Source organism: Nycticebus coucang, chromosome 4 (assembly GCF_027406575.1).
Source record: "Nycticebus coucang isolate mNycCou1 chromosome 4, mNycCou1.pri, whole genome shotgun sequence".
NCBI lineage: Eukaryota > Metazoa > Chordata > Mammalia > Primates > Lorisidae > Nycticebus > Nycticebus coucang.
Window position 1 is genome coordinate 22028433 of NC_069783.1, and position 21139 is coordinate 22049571.

The 21139-nt window shown below is 54.0% G+C and overlaps 1 protein-coding gene across 3 annotated transcripts in view; it reads left to right on the forward strand.

The window, feature by feature from the left end:
• Positions 1-21139, forward strand: part of KLHL29 (kelch like family member 29) — a 293462-nt gene that overhangs the window by 264479 nt on the left and 7844 nt on the right. For all 3 annotated transcript variants that reach the window (XR_008379651.1, XR_008379652.1, XM_053589187.1), the window contains 6 exons: positions 5788-5926; positions 13718-13920; positions 14821-15080; positions 17051-17249; positions 17390-17572; positions 17743-17923. Coding sequence is in view for 1 of the 3 variants with exons in the window: in XM_053589187.1 (XP_053445162.1) it covers positions 5788-5926; positions 13718-13920; positions 14821-15080; positions 17051-17249; positions 17390-17572; positions 17743-17923 (1165 nt within the window). In the remaining 2 variants the exon portion in view is untranslated. The remainder of the gene's footprint in view (positions 1-5787; positions 5927-13717; positions 13921-14820; positions 15081-17050; positions 17250-17389; positions 17573-17742; positions 17924-21139) is intronic.

Sequence of the window (21139 nt, forward strand, 5' to 3'; positions counted from 1 at the left end):
AAGTCTCTGAAAGCCCACGATGAGGAGTTTGGAAATGATGGATCAAGGAATTCCTTGATCAGGCAGACCCTAGATAACCAACGAGCTCTTATTCTAGGTCATGAGGACGATGGTGTGATTCTGTGACTAGCTCCAGACCTCCCAGTCACTCTCCCACAAACCCAGGGAAAGAGAAGGGAATGTTTCTGTTAGTTTTATGATGGTTTCAAAAACTTCTAAGGATAACAATCTAAATGACTCTACATCATCTTAGAGAGAGTGAGAATGCCCCGGCTGCAAGGTGACCTGCAGTCCCCCAGGCCTGTTGGTGTACAGTCCAGGTCAGGTCTTATAGAGGACCTTTGGCACCAGATTTCACACAAAAGAAAAAGGTCTGGTCAGCAAGTGTTGGACAGGTTGGGAAATATTGGCTAGTAAGAGGTGGTGACCATTCTTAGGGCTTTTGTCCCCTTTTAGATAAATGGAGGAATTTCCGTTTGGACAACAGGACAAACAGGAGGTCTTCTCACTAAAACCCTAAGTTCAAGTGAGAAGTCAGAGTCTCCCATGTTTCCCTTCTCTGAAGAACCCGACTTCCTGGGAGGGTGCACCTATGTGGGGCCCAGGGTGTCACCCCTCCATCGCTGGTGTGCCATCTGCAGGAGCATCCTACAAGGTGTTTGATTTCATCTTACCTGGAAGCTGGAGCCCATCCCTGCCCTCAAGGTGCATTCTGAGGCCAACTCTTCCTTGGAGAAGAAGTACAAGAGGAGAAATACAAATCTGCTCAGGTGGGGAGGGAGGAGGGAGGGCACCACTGGGCTTGGGAGCCTGTGGGTACAGTAGCAGTGTTGCTCTGTGTGCGTAAGGCGTCCACTTGTCCCCAGGGTGTCAGCACACGTACCACTCCTGGATGAATTACCCTCTGGACCTTCCTGACACAGTCTTTGCTGGGCTTTCTCAGTATATTTTACAACCACTCTGAGTTTGTAATTTTTTCAATTCTTTTATCAAATATGTTTTGTAAATACCAGTAGAGGGCAGCATTTATCACCTAGCGGGGTCCTAACTCAAGCTCACGCTTCAGTCCCCCTGCAACCTTGTAGGTTGCACCAGCAGATGGCACACCTGTGATGGAGGGGGGGCAGCATTTATCACTTAGCAGGGTCCTAACTCAAACAGAAAAAAACTATTTCACACAAGCTTTCTCGGGGCTCTGATTTAATGGACTTACTGACTGCAAAGCCACTGAAATTCTTTCTCTTTGAATATTTGACGTCTTTTCCTCTTTATTACTACCTCAGACAGCCCTTATAGTCCAGCAGAAACAAACTCATTAGCCTCTCACAAATAACTTGTGTCATTTGGTGAAATAATTTGCAGAAGTTTGGCCACAACTTCATGTCCAGTCTTGATTCTGTTCGCGGCCTCACTGTCCTCTAGACAAAGCCTCCAGCCCCACCCCAGTCCCAGAGCCTTTGCAGTATCCCTCATCCACTTGCTGCTGGATCCACAGGGCCATTTTACACTAACCACTGACGCTGGAATTGAGACTGTACTCAGAGAAGTCCATCACAGGATGAGAATTAGCCTCACAGCAACAGTGCTGCAATAGCCAGCCAGTGTCCCCAAGGATGAATGGGTAAATACAATGTGGTATCTAATGTGATGGAATATTAGTCAACCTTAAGGAAAGAAATTCTGAGGCTGCTACCATGTGAATGGACCTTGAGGGCATTATGCTAGGAGAAATGAGGTAGTCACAAAAAAGACGAATACTGTGTGGTTCTGCTCACTTGAAGTGTCTAGAATCCTCAGGCTCATAGAAAAAGTAGGCAGAACAGCAGTTGCCAAGGGCCAAAGGGAGAAAGAAGTGGGGAGTGGTTGTTTAATGGATACAGAATGAGTTTCAGTCTGGAAAGAGAAAATGCTCTCTAGAGATTGATTGCACAATGGTGTGAATGTACTTAACACCACAGAGTTGTGATGCTTAAAAATAATTAAATGGAACATTTTACTGCAACTAAAGAAAGAAAAATGAAAAAGAAGAATTATCCTGGAACCTAACTAGCAAAGGAGAAATGGACATAGGGAAAGTTCTCTGTGCACTTGAGCCCATCATTTATTCATGCCTTCTGTATCAGTTAGCTCTAGCTGTGTAACAAACAGTTCTAAAATTGGCAACTTGGAACAATCACCACTGATTTAGATTATGCTTCTGGTTTGGCAATTTGGGCTGAGCTTGGCTGATTGTGCACTGGCTAGTCTAAATGTCTCACCTGGGATGGCTCATTCTTCACCACATGGTCTATCATCCTCCAATAGGCTACAGTGGGTTCCTTCAGATGGTGACAGCAGCAGGGGTCCAAAGGGAATGAACAAAAGTGAGCAAAGCTGCTTGAGGCCATGACTCAGACCTACACAAAATCATTCTACCCCTTTCTATGGTCCAAAGCAAATCACAAGATCACCCAACGTTCAAAAGAGTGGAGAATGACCTCTTTGATGGGGAAGCTACAAAGAATTCTTGTAATCTATACATACTCCCTCTCTCTCTCTCTCTCTCTCTCTCTATATATATATATATATATATATATATAATATATATATAGACACACACACATAAGGACCTGTGCTGAGTGATAAAGATAAAAATATAAATGAAACGCAGTCAGTGCAGGATGCAGGAGGCAGACATGTAAATAAATAATCACCACACATAGCGTGCAGAGTCACGCTAAAGAAGTAGTACAGGTCGTAGAGAGGTACAGAGGAGAGCAGAGGGCAAGGGGTTGGAAGGAGAAGAGAAAAGAGGCAGAGAGGCCTGAGGCAAAATCGCACCTTAACTGGCACTGAGTGATACGTGGAGACCAGCCAGATGAATAAGGGAAGACAGCTGCGGGCAGAGAGGACATAGGCTTGGACGGAGGACATGCCCCGGGTACACGAGGCTTCACTAGGGAATACAGGAGAACCTAGGTGAGAACCTACTGCTGGTCCTGCCCAGCCCTGACGGTATATGTGCACCAGAGCTAATGATGGTGGCTACAGGGAGCAACAGTGTAGAGGTGGCCTGGAGAGGGACGGGCTGGAAACAGAGAGGCATCCCACAGGCTGCTGTAGTGACTCTGCTGTGTCTGGGTGCAGAGATTTCCAGGAGGTAAAACAGATGGGACACGGTATGAGAGGGAGGAGGAGTCTAGAAGGGAGCCAGCAGGCAGGGCACTGCCCGTGTGGGGAGAGTAGTTCAGTGCTGGGTGCTGAGCTGAGCATCCGAGCGTGTACGTTCTGCCAACTGGTCCTGATCCCACAAGGACTCGGGTACAGGGCAGCCACTTCTATGGGAAGGGTGGGCATGGAGTCCCACAAGCACAGGTGTGGCATCCCATGCAAAGCTGAGGGAACCAGAAAACCCCTGGTGCTAGCCAGCAGGAACAATGCTGAGCTAAGTCTGTACCCCTCAGGTGGGCTCAGTGGCCAGGCCTCTCACTCACTCGGCCCTGCAGAGCCTCTGCCTCTGCCGCTGCATGGAGGGCCAGGGTGTCCCTGTACCATCCCTTCCTCTGGACTCTGGGGCCATCACATACTGCCAGGTGCCAGGGTGCTTCTGGGAGTCTGCTCTGAAGACCCAGCCTCCGGGCAGGTTCCGCCCCAGGCCTACAGACCTCCTGCCCCTGGGAACTGGTCCTGCTTGTTGGAAGGTTTTCCCAGGAAGCAGACATGTGGGGCTCCATCTACACCCCTGCAGATGGGAGGCTCCAGATCAGGTATTCCTGCCCCTTTGTACTTGAGGGACTGAGGCCCAAAAAGCTGGGGCAACTTGTTCAGGGTCATGCAGCCAGTTAGTAGCAAAGCTGGAACACAACTCAGAATGGAAGAATTTGGAACCCTGTCCAGAATTCTTTCCCCTCCCCCACCACTTTGCTCTAGAAGGTGATGTCATCTACCTGGCTGGTGGTTGGGGAATGAATTCAGTTGGTGGCTGTTTGGGGAGTCCATTCATGTGTGCAGGGCAGTTTCATTTTAACCAACCTGGCCCTGCAGCTCACCAGAGCCAGCCCCAGCCCAATTCGCTCTCAGCTCTCCACTGCCTCCTGCCCCTCTCCCCAGCATCCCACAGGCCCACCCACAATGGCACTCATCATCCCTTCCCTTCTCGGATGTCCCTGGGAGAGGTCCTCATGCCCCCAGCCCACAGTGTGTGTGCCCTGAATGCACCTCTCTCATCCCTGTCACTATGTAGCTCTGGCCTTGCTCCCTCTCCCTCAGGTTGTGGCAAAGGCCCCCACCTCAGACCCTGCACGTGGCATGTTCCCCAGGACCTCCCACCCTTGGTCTTCAGCAGAGCCCCGTGTAGCCTTGCAAAGGAGGGCCTGCCTGACCATCAAGGAGACAGGGCCCTTCCTCTTCCCCAAGCTTGCCACCCTGTGAGTGGAAGCAAGACCTCTGTCTCTCTTTACAGATGTGACAGCTGAGGCTCAGGGAGGTGCAGGTCACCCAAGGACACCCAAGCGTCAGAGCCAGGGTGGGTCCCAGGAGGGAGCCTTGGTGGGCAGCAGTGCTGACCCTAGTAGACAGAGCCCAGTCATCAGACTGGAGCAGGACCTGCTGGTGGGGAGGGAGTAATTCTGGAACATCCATATGGACCTGGAGGGCCTGGGGTAGTGGTAGGGGAGCCAGAGAGTGGGACTAAGCTCTATGAGCTGCCCTCTTCCCTGCACCTGCTACCTGATGACAGTCTGGGTCATTCTGGCCCAAGGATCTGGACCTCAGACAACAGAGGAGGAGGGCTTTGTCCAGGGGTCCTGAGGCAGGCAGAGGAGGCAAGGCTATGGGGTTATCAGAAGGCCCTAACTTTTGCCAGTGAAAGAGTAGAAATCAACCAAGCAGGGTGGCTGCAGGCTCTCCCCTCCTTCTCTCTTCTTAAGCCTTGGGATGGGTCTGGGAGAAGCTTCTGACATCCCTAGGTCCAGAGCCCAAAGGCCTGGGCACAGCTGTGCCAGCCCCTGGTGGCCAAGACACCAGGCAAAGGTAGGTGCACACCAGGGTGGGAAGAACCCAGAGGCCACTTCCTGCTGGGCTGTGCAGACCTACTGGACTGCAAACCAGCCTCCCCAGTGTGGAAGCCCCAGGCAGGAGTGGAGTTCCTGAGAGGCCAGCTCAGAGAGTTGCTTGCATCCCCAAAAAGTCTCTGGGTGTAAAACAGAAGGAGGCACCTTCCAGGCCCTGCTCAGCCCCCTCCTTCCCTGGGGTCTCCTCCCACACGATGGCTGTGAGTGTCGAACATGAGGGACATGGCTGTTTTTGCAGGTTTTGTGGTTTTATTCCTTTGAACCATACCCAGCCCATCTCGCATCATAGTGCCATGCTTTACTTGGTACCCACTACATCGGCACCCACTGGCATTTGGAGAACTTGTTCTATAGATATATGACAATTTTTAGTTGTCTGTGATAACATATTCTCTATGTTTGCGATTGTCAGGATGGGATTCTTCCCCCTCAACCTTTCAATTTCTGGGTTTGATTTTTTTTTTTTTTATCATATTTGGGTTTTTTTTCCTTTTTTTCTTTTTTTTTTCTTTTCGCTTTTTAAAGTTGTTATTCCTTTGGTTATGTAGCCCCTTGCAGTGGCTGCTTGTTTACGCACTGTTTGTGACTTCTTCTGACTGTCAGTGTTGAGCCAGTCTTGCCAAGAAACAGTATCAAGTATTTCCTATTTCTCTACTTCTTGAAAAAAAATTTTTTTTAATTAAAAAAAAAAAATCTTAATGGGAACCTGGCCCTGTCTGTCTTCTCTGTTCTGCAGAAATGTTGAAGGAATTGAACCAGCAGCGCAGAGCGAAAGCGTTTACAGACCTGAAAATTGTTGTTGAAGGCAGAGAGTTTGAAGTCCACCAAAATGTTCTAGCTTCCTGCAGCTTGTATTTCAAGGACCTGATTCAAAGGTTTGCCTCCTTCCAGCTGTGGTCGGGTCTGTTCCTTTGTAGGACGCTTTTGTGTCGCTCTTCTCCTCCCCTCTCTTGCAGGTTCCTGAAGTGTGACTCCCTGTCACAGAGCCAGTAGCCATCTCTCCTCCTCCCCCAGTGTCCTCCCACACACAGCCTCAGAGCAGCCACTGCCCCCAGCCGCCCCCCAGCCCCAGCTTTGCTGGTCACCACGAGCAACCTCTGCCCACAGTAGACAGCACCTTGCCCCGCCCCCGGGTCCCATGCTCCTAGCAGCTCAAGAGCCAGCCCTGAGATTAGGACTGTAGACAGCATTTTAAGGGACCAGTGCACACGGCCCCCACGGGGCGAGTGGGGGTCCCTAGTGCCACTGTCACTGCTGTCAGTGGTGAATTTAGTCCCAGGAAAGCACATCAACCAGACCATGCCCCGCTGAGGAGCAGCAAGTGCCCACGGGGCCGCTTTTGACTCTTCCCAAGCCCAAGTCCAGGAGAAGAGACTTGTAGCCATGGCCCCAGCCACGCCGCATGTCTCAAGACTCACACTGAGCCAAACCAGCGCTGTCTGAGCACAGACCAGGTGTGTCCTAAACACGGTCTCTCAGCCTTTGCTCCCTCCCTCTGCCCTCTGCCCCGGCTATTTCTACCTGAATGAGTCTTAATGGTGCATGAGCATCTTTTTTTTTTTTTAATTACGTTGATTTTTTAATTTGTCTGCTTAGTACCCTTGCGAAGAAGTCAGGGGCCACCTTCCAGCTCCTTAGTGAGGGAGAGCAGCCAAGGGCCCAGCCCAGGGTAACGCTCACGTTTCTCTCACCCCTCAGCAGATTAATGCCGCTGCTCATTTTGCCTTGCAGCCTCTCCGAGGCGGACGCTGAGCCGGGACTATACTCAGAGTGGGAGGACAGGACCTCTGCTTGCTTCCCAATGCTGTGTTTGGACTTGCCAACTAACCCCAGAGTGACTGTGTTTTGTTTCAGGATGGCACACTGGCTGGCAGCTCCTTTCCGATCCATTGTGTCCTCTCACATAGAGCCACGAAGGAAGGGGCAGGCTCTTTGTGACCTCCCGTGTCATGGACAACTTGGGTCTCCTGCCCTCCTCCCATGCTTGGGTGCTCTCTGTCCGAGCCCAGGGGTTAAGGGCATGAGGTTGGGGGTGAAGGAGCACGTCCAGTGGCTTCACTAGGCCAGGGAAATCTTTGTGCCACTCTTGGCAAATTCTGGAAGCAGCAGTGACCAGCATCTGGTAGTAGGTCACAGATGGGCACTCTGGGCCTCAGGTCATGGTCCAGATCAGCTGAGGAATACAGAAGGGGCAGGTCAGTACTGAGCAGTGGCCCAGCCCCTGGCCAAATGAGTCCTTGGACTGCCTTTAGAGACCTCATGTTTAACAAGAAGCTCTTACACATAGCAGAGGACCCTACTAGGTGGGGACCCAAAGCAGTGACAGGTTTGTTGACAGGCCAAGAAGAGGCAGGGGACTTCAGGAGCAGTTGGGAGCAGATGCCCACCAAAGGTGTACCCGAGTGGGCCTAACGGGAAAGGATGGGGCTCCAGGCAGTCAGTGGAAGTGAGAGGGAATCCCCTTGGGAAGACCTGGGCCCTACACCCAACTCTACCACGTGTCCCTGAACCTCAGGCTAGTCATGTCCTTTCTCGTGGGCCTTGGGTTTCTCATCTGTAAACCAGGAGGTTGGTTCAGCCCTGACTCCTGAGGATGACAATCAGTGGATGGGCAGGGACAGTCTAGAGAAGCTTCCTAAGTTCAAGCACCAGGATGTAGAGGATGAGGTATCTCAGGCAGCTGAGGGCAGGTCAGTGTCAGGAGAGCTGGGGGAAGATGACCAGTGAAGCACTTGATATGTTGAGGCTTAGCAGCCCAGAAGGACACAGGGCCCCAAGTCAGGTAGGCAGCTGGATGGATGGATCTGAACCCAGAAAGGTCTGAGGTCTGGAGAGACAGGGCTAGGGGCCCTTGACATGTAGAAGGGGCCCACAGAAGAAAGGAGGGGAGCTGAAGCGAGCCCAGAGCCCTGTTGCTGGAAGTCCCAATGTTGGTTTGCAGCCATTTTAAGTTTTCCTCCCCTGGTCCTGAGCATGGTACACAATAGTGTGATAGCTGCAAATAAATTCCTCCCCTGGAGAGAAGCAGAAAGAGGATTTCCTTCTGGACATGCAAAATCATCAAGAATTTCACATTCTTGGAGGTCAGAGAGCAGCTGGTGTTTGCATCTGTGACCCTGCAGGGGGTGCTCTTGCAGGGGGTGCCCCCCAGAGAGATGTGGCCTCCTCCCCGGGGCCCCAAGCAGAGGCCTCCCTCTTGGGAAGCTGCACCCTTGTAAGGGGAGGGAGCAGGGACCCTCTGTGGGACGTGAGGGGGTCAGCACTGACCCACCCTGGGCAAGCTCTGTCAGGGACGGGTGACCCCTGCTGACCCAGGATTCCTCCCACCCCAGGCCTGGACACTCAGGTTGGACTCCTTCCCACCTCAAGCCTGGGGCCACTGACGTGCCCACTGCTCCAGCTGTGAAGACACCCTCCCCCACAGCCCTGGGACAGGCCACGTCTCAGAGCACTACCCCAGCCAAGTCCAGCACAGGAGGCACTGTAAACAACAACACAAGGGGAGGAGCAGAGGTGGAGGGTCAGAGGATCAGGGAAGAAGGCCTCGCTTAATGGGGAGGAGCACTCGGGGCCAGTGACTTGGAAGCAGTGGCATCAGATGGGGGTCGCAGGGATCTGACCCTGGCTCAGTGTTGCTGCAGTGCAGGAGTGTGGTGAGGCTGCACGGGAGGCAGGGCCAGGTCACAGTCAGATGTGTGTCTCCTAAAGAGGACAGAGCACCAGCGGGACAGCCATGTCTCAGCACCCTTGGGCTCCATGTGGCCACTTAGATTGATCAGGGCGGAGTCCCACTCCCGGAGCTTGCTACAGGCTGCCCCTCCTGGGCTTCTTGCTCTTTCCTCACCAGCATTCACACCTCTGGTGACACTGGAGCAGCTTCTTTCCCCGTCTGACCAGGGCAAGGCCCAGCTCACAAGCAGACTTGCTGCAGTGCGGCAAGTACTCTCAGTGTCCCCAAGTTACAGGTGAAGAGATCAAGGTCCAGAGAAATGGAATTAGCTGGTAGATCTGAGCTTTGACTAGAGGTCTGACTCCAAAGCTTCAGCTGTTACCTTCCATTTACTAAACCACAGGAGAACAAAATATGTAGTTTTACTTTTGAGCAAAGTTCGTGAGGAAGGAATGAACTCCCAGAGCTGACAGTGTGGACAGGTGCAGACTGTGTGTGCTGGGTGGGCACGCGTGTGTGCACAGATGTGTGTGTGCACAGATGTTACAAAAACTGATAAACTGACCACAGTCTTCCACTCCCCCAGGAAGACAAATTCCCCCAGAGACAAGCACCCACCCCAAACCTGTGAGGGAGCTGGCTCCTCTGGGGTGCCGGCCGAGGGCCCCGGAGGCCTTGGAGACGTGTGCGCAGGCGCACGACTGTCCATCAGAAGTCCAGAGCAAAATCTGTGCTGAGAACGCTGCCCCCATCCTTTGTTGTCCCACCTGAGTCTCCGAGGTGATCAGAGTGCAAAACCTGTCTCTGGATGATAAGCAGGCAGCACCACATAGACCAGTCCTCACCTGGGTCCGGGCGTGGGGGTCCCGGGCAAGGGTCCTGGTTTCTCACCCAGTGGGCAGGATGTGGAGCAGCCTTTCCTCGTCAGGCCCTGGGAGGAGAAGCGCCTTCACCTGTACCCTGAAGGCCAAGGCACTCTCAGGGATGGCCGGATGGGCCAAGGCTCTATCAGGAAGGACAGGGGGACATTCTTTACAGACAGCAGAGGCATTGCCCCCCACCCCTGCTTCCAAACATGCCCCCCCAAGTCCGGGTGTGGGAGAAAATGCCCAGCTACGGAGGAAAGCTGCCCTTCATCACAAAAATGGGACAAAGCCCTGGACCTGGCATTATGCCCTCCCCTGAAAGCCTCCTCGCACAAAGCCTATGGGAGCCTATGCCATGTCTGAATTATATTCTCTTTTCAGTGGAATGAAAATGGATGACAAATTAGCTGATTTTTCTAAGCTGATTTTCGTAAAGGCCCAGGTCTAGGCCCTGGGCTTCTCACTCCCTCCCCCACCACAACAGGAAAAGCTGGGGGGATATTGACCAAAGGGCCTGCCTGACCAAGTGGTGCAGCCTGGATGAAAGGAGTGCCATCCACCAAGCCACACAGCCTTCTTGCTTTCCCTGAACAGCTGGGCACTGTTAGGACAGCATATGGACCTTTCTCAGCAAGAAGAGACAGGTGTGGTTTGGAAGTCAGATAATCAGAGGACAGAGTCACACACCTTGGGTGCTGGCAGAATGGCATAAACCAGACACACCAATAAGTCACAACGAGTGGGAGGGACAGGTGATACTCATATATGACTGTGTCAGTGCCCTATAACTAATGACATGCCCAGGCTTCCATGCGTGGGGCTGATGGGAGTCATGTCAGGAGACAGGGCTGCTCTCCCGGGCAGAGCAGGGCACCAGTCTCCTTCCCTGCCAGTCACCCCACCACCTGGGCAAAATGAAAACATCTGACCACTAACCACTAACCTTGGGGGTGGCAGGTGAGGTATGCCAGCCTCAAGTCCAGGAAGGGTAGTTCTCCATAGTTAGTCCATTGCTAATTGTGGGGTTTCAAACATCCTAATTGTTGGACCAGCCATTCCTGACACTTCCACAGAGCAGACACTGAGTCCTAGGCCCTGGGGTCCCCTGAGCCATCCCCTCTAGGAAAAAGGTGACCCCAGGCAATTCCAGTCTTCTGACAGAGCCCTTGGACCCCATGTGGGTTGGGCAGCTCCCCAAATCACTCCATAGAGCTGAATGGAACAGAACAAGAGGCAGCTCAGGGCAGGGACAGAACGGCCACCCACAGAAGATGCTGCTCCCCCATCAGAGACCAGGCCCACCCATCAGGGGATGTAGTCCCCTAGGGCACTTCTGCTCAGGACACTGAGATCCAGTCTCAGAGCAATCTGATGGTCGGGGGTAGGGAGCCACCCAACCTCCCTCACAGGTCTCCCAGCCACACAAACACCAGTATGTGCTGGTGACATGCACATGGCCTTGTGCCTGGGGCCTGGCCTCCTCTGGATCTTGAACTCAGTTGCCTACAGAGCCTCCATAATATTCCCAAGTGTCCCTCTGTGGCCAAGTGGAATGGTCATTCAGGAACCTCCAGCCATTCTTTGCAATAGCCCAACAGAGGCCACTCCCACTCCACGGGTCCCCCACAGAGGCCAGGAGAAGCAGAGCCATGGCTGTGACCAGGGTCCCCCAACCTAAGCAGCGCCTGTGCACCTCCTTGTGCAGGCCCCACCTTGTCTCAAGACCCTCTCCCTGGCTCAGACCCTCAGTGAAGGGGCATCACCCCCAGCACAGCCCTGCCAGCCCACCACACTCATCACTGGGCGACGCTACCCATCTACTCAGCATCCCTCCCTACTGGGCGACTCCACGGTCCTCACGGTCACATCCATTTCAGGGTGTGCGTGTGTGCACATATGCGCACCCATGGGTGTACATGAGTGCATGTGTGTGCATGCAAGTAAGCGTGTGTGTGCATGTGTGAGTATGCACATATTTGCATGTGTCCTGAAGTCCCTCCCCCTCAGTCCCCTGCTGGGTCTGACTCCTCTACCTGAGGGCTCATGGGTGGGCAGGTGGGCTAGCCAGAGGCAGAGGCTGCAGGACTGGGGTCTTGGTGGGTGACCAGCCCTACATTGGCCTCTCCAACCCTGCCCTGGCTGCGGCCCAGGGTGACCCCGCAGAATAGGAAGAGCATGAGGAGGAGAGGCCAGACAGCGGCCTGTAGGAATGGAGGCCGAGGCCCCAAAAACATAGGTATCAGCTTGACCAGATGGCCTCTGAGGCCTGGGGTGTTTAGGATTTCTGTGATTTCAAACGATCACATAATGAACTATTTTTATGCTTAAAGTCACCCACGCATGGAAAATCCATCCTGACAGCAGAAGACTAGGTGTGATAAGTCACTTCAGAGCCACCATACGCATACATGGGAGGGTTTGGAGGTGCCTCTGCTCACCCCATTTGTGGAGCCCATACCTTGGCCCCTCAGTCTTTTGGGCTTGTCCAGGGCTTGGGGACAGAAGCCCCCTGAGAACCCCTGGTCAGATGAGCCATTCTGTGGGCAGGGCTCAGGGCAGGACCCCGGGAAGGGAGCCCAGGACACTGGCTCTGGCAGCAGGATCACAGCATAACCTGTTCTCTGTCTAGTTACATCTGTATTTTTTAGGCCCTGGGAGGCCAGTGCCGAACCAGAGAATGTTGCTTTAGTGGTGAATCTCAGGTACTGTCATGTAGGGAAGACTCTCCAGGGAAGGACATGTTCCAGCTTCTGTCACACAAAAAATCTCCATGGGAAGTTCAACCCTCTTGTTTTACAGAAGAGGAGGCTGAGGGCCCAGGAGGCCAAGGCTGCCCGCCTGTCGGTGGCAGAGCTGGGGTCCCCAGCGCCCCCAGATCCCAGCCCAGCGCTCTTTCCACCCACCTGCACAGCGGCCGCCTCCCTCTCTGCGAGCGGGCTGGACACCTCTATGGCCCCACTGCCAGCCACAGGTGCACCCAAGGGACCAGTCACAAGAGTCTTCCCCACCCCCGGCCTCCTCGCGAGTGAGTGAGTGGACCACAGGAGTTGTTTCCCAGCCACATGGCCAGCCCAGCCCAGGCAGGACCAGGCCCACTGCAGGAAGGAGAACTGGTCGGAGCAGCCGCGACAGGTGGCTAAGCCGGTGGCCTCTGGGAAACCTGCCTCCGGACTCCTAACGCTCCTGGTGCTTTCCTCCTGGCGTCACTTCTGTATTGGTGTTATTCTTGCTTCATCTGATCTGTTTCCTTCCAGGTCCAGCTTTAGGGGCGGCCACCAGGCCGTAGGAGCCTTTGCAATGGTTTTGTATTTCTGTAGACACCAGATATAAACATATTTATATATTTGTGTCCCTCCCCCACTCCCCCCAGTTCACAAGCCCGATGCACACTCTACACGCAGGACACTCTGACCTCTGACCCCGTGTTCCATGTGGCAGGAGGGCCCCGCCCCGGGCCAGGTCCCAGGTCATGGCTGCTGGCTGTCTGTGGCGGAAGTCCTTGGTTGTTCCCTCTCCCCTCCTCCCAGCTCTGACCATTCTGTCCGTCTGTCTTGTCTTCTCCTCAGTTTCAAAGCAATGTCATGAAGGGCTTCCTTTCCACGCCTAAAAGGAAACAATATGCTTTGGGAAAGAAGTAGGGGCAGTTCTGGGGCAGCGTGGGGCCCTCAGCCTTTGGGTGACCAGAGGCTGTCTCTGGACTGGCTGGAGACATAGCCAATTGGTGCCTCCTAAGCCTCGGTCTCCTTAGAGTATTTGCCATGAGAGACAGGTGGGCACGGGCTGGGCCGAGACGTGTGGGCCCGCTGTGGGCTGAACCGTATTGTTTCCCTTTGAGGCCAGTCCTGGTCCTCGTCCCCATCCATAGCTCATGCTTTTTGATTTGCATCTTTTTTTGCATGGACATGCCGAGTAGTGATAAGCAGGGTTTTCTGTTCTTTTGGGCGTCTCTGGTCAGACTCTTCTCTTTCAGATCCCGTGTAGGCCATTAGGTTCAGGTGTGTCATTGCTGTGTCCTTTGAGTCCAAAAACGAAGGGCGTGACCAAGATGCGCAGGGAGATCTAGCCCTGTGCGGAGGCGGCACAGTGGCCGCAGGGGCAGCAGGTGAGGACACCCCGGTCTCTGTGCCTAGGTCGGTGCAAGATGGTGGCCAGGGCAGCCGGGAGAAGCTGGAACTCGTCCTGTCGAACCTGCAGGCGGACGTCCTGGAGCTGCTGCTGGAGTTCGTCTACACAGGCTCCCTGGTCATCGACTCGGCCAATGCCAAGACCCTGCTGGAGGCAGCCAGCAAGTTCCAGTTCCACACCTTCTGCAAAGTCTGCGTGTCCTTCCTCGGTGAGCCTGGGGCCATATGTGTCCCTTGAGGGGAGAAGCGCAGATGTGCAAAGACCTCTACACAGCAAAGACAATGAGGGGAGGGCTGTGTGTGCACACCTGAAGCCCCCCAGGACATGGCTGGGTTCCGCAAAGCTGTTTTAAGATGATAATTTGGATAACCCCGTACACAAAGGGCATGAACTGAAAGGGAATCTGTGCTGCTTTTCTGTAGGGGAGGGGTACCCCATGCCCCAAAATGCCTGGTGAAAACAGGCCTGGAGTGTGGGGTGCAGAGAGAGAAAGCCAGGGGCTAAGCCCAGATATGGGAGCAGCCTGGCGAGGTGAGCTGGGGGCACTGAGCAGTCTAGAAAGGACAGCAAGCACAGCAGCAGAGTCAGGCTCCCAAAAAGACCCAGACACATCTAGGCTGCAAGGACCATTAGCCAGACCTCAGGAGAGCTGGCAGATGGACCCCAGACTCAGATGGGAGAAGGCAGGTGGGCATGGGAGAGGTATTGCTGCTAACCTGACCTCAGCTATGCCCGTCTCTGCTATGGAAGATGCTGTGAGCCTTGGTGTGGCTCCTGCCCCAGCCCTGGCTGGCCTCTGACGCCCAGGCCTCCTCCAGCAACAGGCAGTGAGGAAGCCCCAAGCCCAGTGCCCATGCTCCATGCCTCAGAGGCTAGGTCCTTCTCCCAAGGCCTGCAAGAACAGAGGGAGGCCCTGCAAGGAGCAGAGGAATATCCAGACATGGATCCAAGGCTCCAAAGACACAGGAAGTGGATTATGGGGACTATGGGTGCTGTAGGCAGAGTGCAGGACATGGGCTCTGAGAGGGATCCAGGGTGGCAGTTATGGGAACAGGTGGTGACCACTTCCAGGGCCCTTGGATCAGTGGTCCTGAACTCTTGCCCCTAGAGAAGCAGCTGACTGCCAGCAACTGCCTGGGGGTGCTGGCCATGGCCGAGGCCATGCAGTGCAGTGAGCTCTACCACATGGCCAAGGCATTTGCGCTGCAGATCTTCCCCGAGGTGGCAGCCCAGGAGGAAATACTCAGCATCTCCAAGGACGACTTCATCGCCTACATCTCCAATGACAGCCTCAACACCAAGGCCGAGGAGCTGGTGTATGAGACAGTCATCAAGTGGATCAAGAAGGACCCTGCGTCACGTGCACAGGTAGGGATGGGGTCTGCAGCAAGGGCGAAGGTCAGTGAAGGAGGCAGGGCCACCTTCTCCAGCAGGAGAGCCTATGGGAACAGGACCAGGGAGAGGGAGGCTAGTCTTGCTCCCCTGGGCAGCAGAGAGGTGAAGAGAGGGCTTAGAGATGAGGAATCTGTCACCAAAGATGCTTGAGGGGTGGCATTCCACCTTGAAGGGAACCCAAGCTGGCCAAGAGGCCAAAGGGCCTGGACAGGCAGTACCTGGGCCCTGCAGGGAGAAGTGAGTATATAAGCCAGGGTTCTCTGGCGCTCCCAGAGCACAGACCCAGCAAGGTGCTCTGGTTGTTGAGGGATAGAGAGAACCTGGATGGACCAAATGGGAGCCACGCTGGCTGCAGGAAACTGCTGCACAAGTGATGACAGGGATGTGAGCCCTCGGGGGGAATGGATGCGGTGGACAGAGGACGCAAAGATGCTGTCCCCCGGCCTTTCTGACCAGGAAAAATGGGGAGGGGTGAGGTTTATTTCAGAGGAAGTTAAGTGGGACAGCTACTCACAGTGACTGCCACAATTCTTTGTGACTCTAGCCCAGAACTCTGTCCTGAGCTCCAGACCTCTCACTTCAGTCACCCACTGGACTGGGATGTCCTCCATTTCTGGCAGGATGTCCTCCAAATCCATCTAATTCATCAAGCCCACAGCTCTGCCCTTGCTCCTTCTTTCGGCCCTGCCCATTATCCCAGATGGAAGCCCAGTTTCCCCACATCTTCCACATCCATTTGGCCAAACAATGCCCTTTCTCCTCCTTACTCCCCCTTGAATGGACCGACTTCCCTCTCTCCCATTCTGGCCTCCCCAGCTATGCTGGGGTTACTGCAGCCCTAAGTGGTTTCTCCACCTTCAGTCTTGCTCCCTCCAGATCTACTTTGCACCCTCTGGCCTGAGTGGCCTTTCTAAAGAGCAAACTGATCACCCAGTCCCTCTGCTTAGTCCCCTCCTTAGTCCCCTCCTCAGCTCTGCAGGGAGAGCAGCCCTGGTCCCTGCCAGCCTGTCCACGCTCATTCTCCTTGTCTGCTAATTGTTCCACAAAAGCCTCTTGCATCCAAAGGCACCATTCTCTCTCTCCGATGCCTCTACGCAAAACTTCGTTGGCCTTGCCCTCCTTCCTCCTTGTGCCTGGCAGAAGTCGGCCAGTCCACGCACACCCAGCTGGAACATCTCACATCCCTCTCCTGACCCACTGCAACACACAAACTAGACCCCTCCTCTCATCCCTCAGGGACTTTTATGGGACAGACACCCCCCCGCATTTAATTGTGCACCCCTCGATGTCGGAGACTGGGTCTCTTGGGTCAGTAATGAGCTGAGTATGAGGCACCCAGTGCTGACAGTTACTCATTGGAAGAAACTCCAGTGGAGCGATGAGCGGAGCTGTCAGACAGCAGAGGAGATTCAAGTCAGTCTGTGAAACTCTTCATCATAGGGTCAGAGGTCAGGGGCCAGGGCCAGCTGAAGGTGTGGGACACTGCGGAAGGAAGTTGGTGCTACAGGGATGCAGCTCTCATGGATCTGCATGAGTTCTCTTGTGAACTTGACAATCGCCATCTTCTTGAATCTTTTCTGGGTCCTCTCACCTGTTCCTAAATCCCCGGTGCATCCACAGCTCTTCCAGGGTCCCTTGTTTCAGCCCTAATCCTCTCCAGTCTGCCCACTGCAGGGGTGCATGAGCTGGGTGGAGCGCAGAGATGGATGAGCAGCCCCCCAGGCCGGCTGCAGCTGGCCGGCCATTCCACCCTCCCACCCCCCGGCTCACTGGAGTTCTGTCTAGGCTGGCTGAGCACAGCGTCTGCACTCTCAAGCCCAATGAGGACTGGAATTAACCATTTTTGTGCAGTCCACACCTCTTCTTTCCTTCTCAATTCAGCTCAGAGGAGGTGGCTTCCTCTCTGTTGGCTAAGACAATTTCGTGTCCCCTTTACCCTGCAGTACGCGGCTGAGCTCTTGGCAGTGGTCCGCCTCCCCTTCATCCACCCCAGCTACCTGCTCAACGTGGTCGACAATGAGGAGCTGATCAAGTCCTCAGAAGCCTGTCGGGACCTGGTCAACGAAGCCAAACGCTACCACATGCTGCCCCACGCCCGCCAGGAGATGCAGACACCTCGGACCAGGCCCCGCCTCTCCGCAGGTATCCAGGGACAGCCCTGAACCCCCAAATGCAGGTGCCTCGGGGTCAGCCTGACTCTGGGTGGCCCCCAGAGAGGTGCCGGGCACAGATGCTGATGATGTCTGGGTGTGTCCCAAGGGTGCCCATCCATGTCCCTGCAGGTGTGGCTGAGGTCATCGTTTTGGTTGGGGGCCGTCAGATGGTGGGGATGACCCAGCGCTCGCTGGTGGCCGTCACCTGCTGGAACCCGCAGAACAACAAGTGGTACCCCTTGGCCTCACTGCCTTTCTATGACCGCGAGTTCTTCAGTGTAGTGAGTGCCGGGGACAACATCTACCTCTCAGGTGAGGCCCCTCGGGGTTGGGGGGCACGGGGTACACGTCAGGGCTGAGGCAGGCCCAGCAGTGTCCACTCTGCGGGTGGAGCATTTCCCCTCTGACCCTGGGGCTGGGCCTGCTGGCCTCAGATCTGTCCTCACCCTGCCTGCTCTCTGTACCTCTCCTACTGCCCACAGGTGGGATGGAGTCAGGGGTGACACTGGCGGATGTCTGGTGCTACATGTCCCTACTCGATAACTGGAACCTTGTCTCCAGAATGACGGTCCCCCGCTGTCGGCACAATAGCCTGGTCTATGACGGGAAGATTTACACCCTCGGAGGCCTTGGCGTGGCAGGCAACGTGGACCACGTGGAGAGGTAATGAGGCCACACTCACCCCCAATGTCGATATCCTGGAGACGGGTCCACTGAGCAAGCCACGGTCCCAGGCTTGTCAGAAACAACAGCAGGAGAGAGCTGTGGGATGTGACGTGGAAGTCAGGATAATACCCGCTTCAGCCTTCCCCAGTCACTGAGATGGGGCACTCTTGTCCCTTTTGGTTGGGCTGACATCCCATTTATATGTCACAAGCTAAAGGCCCAAGATCCAATCTTGAGAGGCACAGGCTGAGCCTAACTGCACTGGCTAGAACACAGGGCAAAACTGGAATCAATGGCCAAAACGTGGCCTGTGTCGAGCAGAGTGTCACACACTGGGGGCCTCTCTCCCCAGCCACACATTCCAGGAAATCTGTTCATAATGCAGAGAAGGGTCACTGCACACAAACTAAGTAATTTGGGGTGTGGGCAGTCTGGCCAACCCTTTAGAATTCTCCAGAAGAAAAAATAATTTAAAAGGCCCAAGAACCATATGTATTAACCTGCCTTCTGCTGAGAGTCCCAGGCTGGCTTCCTCCCGAGGCCACTGTGTAGGCTCAGACAGAGGTGTGAGGAGCACAGACTGGAGAGTATTTCTAGGTGAAAATAATCCCCTTCCTTTGAGCTGAGGAGACTGTTCTTGCAGAGAACAGACGCCCAGGGGAAGAGCTCAGGAAGCTTTATGAGTCAGCAGAAGAACATGGAGGCTTAGTCCTGCTTTTAGAGAAACTGGTGCTCCAGAGAGTGACAAGTTAGGCTGTCCTGGCCCCGAAGTACAATCCCGGAGGTGGCAGTTAGGATCACCAGAGCCTTCGTCCCATGCCCCTCCTGTCCCTGAGCCCAACACCCCCACCATCATCAGCTGCCACTAGAAATCATATCCTCCCATGTGACATCTTTTGCCTGTGAAGGCACACATAGCCCTCAATTTGTATTTTCTTTCCCTCCGTGGTTAATTGGACACTTGACAAATGTTATAGCAAAGATGGTTTCAGAGTGAGACAGGCTCTGAATGTTCATTGTGGGCTTTTAACTCCCCCAAGTGGAGCCCAGAGATGTAAGTAACAATGTTTAATTGTCATATTGATCTGGAGATAATGGGGAATCCCCATGCGATCATGAGGATCTGTGTGCCATCATGGGGCCAGGATCAGTCCTGATGCTAGCGGCCCTCGAAGTGACCTGCTGCCTGGCTGTGGGTGCCCCAGGCCTTTTGGAAGCACCAGCTTCCAGTCATTAGTCATCTGATAATAAACACATGAAAAAGGAGACATTTCCTATGTAGGAGTAAACTGAGCTACATCCGTCATCCTGTCTTGTTTTCATCAGCTATTTTTAATCTCCTAAAACGCCAATTACTCATTTTGCAAACTTACGGTTGTTGATAAATACAGGGATTTGCTAGAGGATCAAATGGGCCAGCGAAGAGGTAGAGACGTTCCCCTAAGGTCCTGGAGTACTTCTCCAAGGCCTGGGGGATGCCTGTGCTGACCTTCCCTGGTGGATCATCAGCTCCGGCACAGTGTGAGCAAGACCACCCTGAAATCTCCCACACAGCAGGGTGCCCCGAGAGGGCCCAGAACCTTCCTCCACACACCAAGAGGATGTGTCAGCTGCCCTTATAGGGACAGGATGCAGACTTGAAGCGCCCCCACCCAGCAATGTGCACGCAGGTCAGGTGGAGGGTGCAGGGGAAGGGAGGCCTACTGCTTCCTGAAGAGCAGAGCTGGAGCTCCTTTGAGCAAGTCCATCTCTGTGCCACAAGGTGGCAATGATGAGAATTCAGGGTGACAGGAAGGTCGGGGTAATGGGGACAGATGCGAGGGTGTTTTGTCCCCCAGGAAGCACTAACAGTACAAATTGCCATTATATTGATAATGAATGAGCTATATGGTGCGTTGTAATTATATTACATTATGGTATTACAGGAATAGAGCAAGATTATATAATTATAGATTAAAACAACAGTGCAATAGACAAACCTGTATTATATCATTATATAAATAACTGGGTCTAATATTTTATGGCAATGTATTGCAGTAGCTGTGGTTACTGGATAAATGATAGCAGAGCGGCTCACTCCGCGGGGTCATTTGCATGTCATTAGCATATCCTTCTCAAGCAGGAAGCTGACAGATTGAGCTGATGGGAGGGCTCATGGCTTGGCAATCAGCCACCTAGAATAACAAGCTCTCAGGAAATGTGCATTTGGTGCAATGTGCCATCATACTGAAAAACTGAGGACTAACAGCCACATAATCTTCCACTGTCTCTCAGCTACTGCTGCAGGAGCTCTTTGGATCTCTGCCATTTTGGCTTAAAAAACAGATATCTGAACTTGTGACACTGTCCAAAAAGACACTTACTCCATTGCATATAAGCCACATATCATTCGTCTGGGTCTTAATTGAATCAGTCCTGCTGCTGCCCTTTAAGATTTTCCAGCCTCTTGTCAAACCAAGCACATCCATCGCCCTCACTCAGGGCCAGAGGTGTGGGCTAAGGGAAAGCAGTGTACAGGGATCTGAGCCAGGAGAGAGTGGGCGCCGTGTGCTGCCCCAGAAAACCCAATGCTGGCAGCACAGTGAGCCCACACCAAGGCTCTGCTCTGGGTCCAGGCACAGGTGGAACAGTGAGCCACATGTTCAGCAGTAGCTGTGTCCCCTCTGTCACCTGCTGGGAGGTCCAGAGGGAGTGCTGGTGCCGCTGGAGTTAGGAAAGAGGAGCCCTGAGGAGCATGGGGCACAAACACTGGGGACTGAGGCTCAAGCTGCCCCATGAAGAAAGACCTTCAGGTCGCAGCACCTTGGCCAGGCTGCCTCATCCCAAGGCTTCTTGTCCCCGCAGCTGCTTCCTGTGGTCTGTTTCCCCTGTCTTGTCTGGCACTTGTGTTCCATCACCCCATTCTCTTGTTTAGCTGCCTTGCCCCGCACCATGCATGAGGGCTGTTCAACCCAGCTCTTGGCCTGCTCCATGCCTCGCCCAAGGACCAAATGCCAACGGAGAGAACCCCTCCTCATACGCACTGGCGCCAGTGTGCTGCCAAGGCCTCCGTCCTCCCCAGGGTCCTTAACGTCGCAGGGCAATCTTTTTGGGTTTCCCTTGCTGGCAGATTTTCCCACTGTCGAGAGCAGCCATTTCTCATCTTTACCTCTCTCCTCAGAGCTCTGACCCCACAGACTCACGCCAACTCTGACCCTTGCTACATCAGTCAAG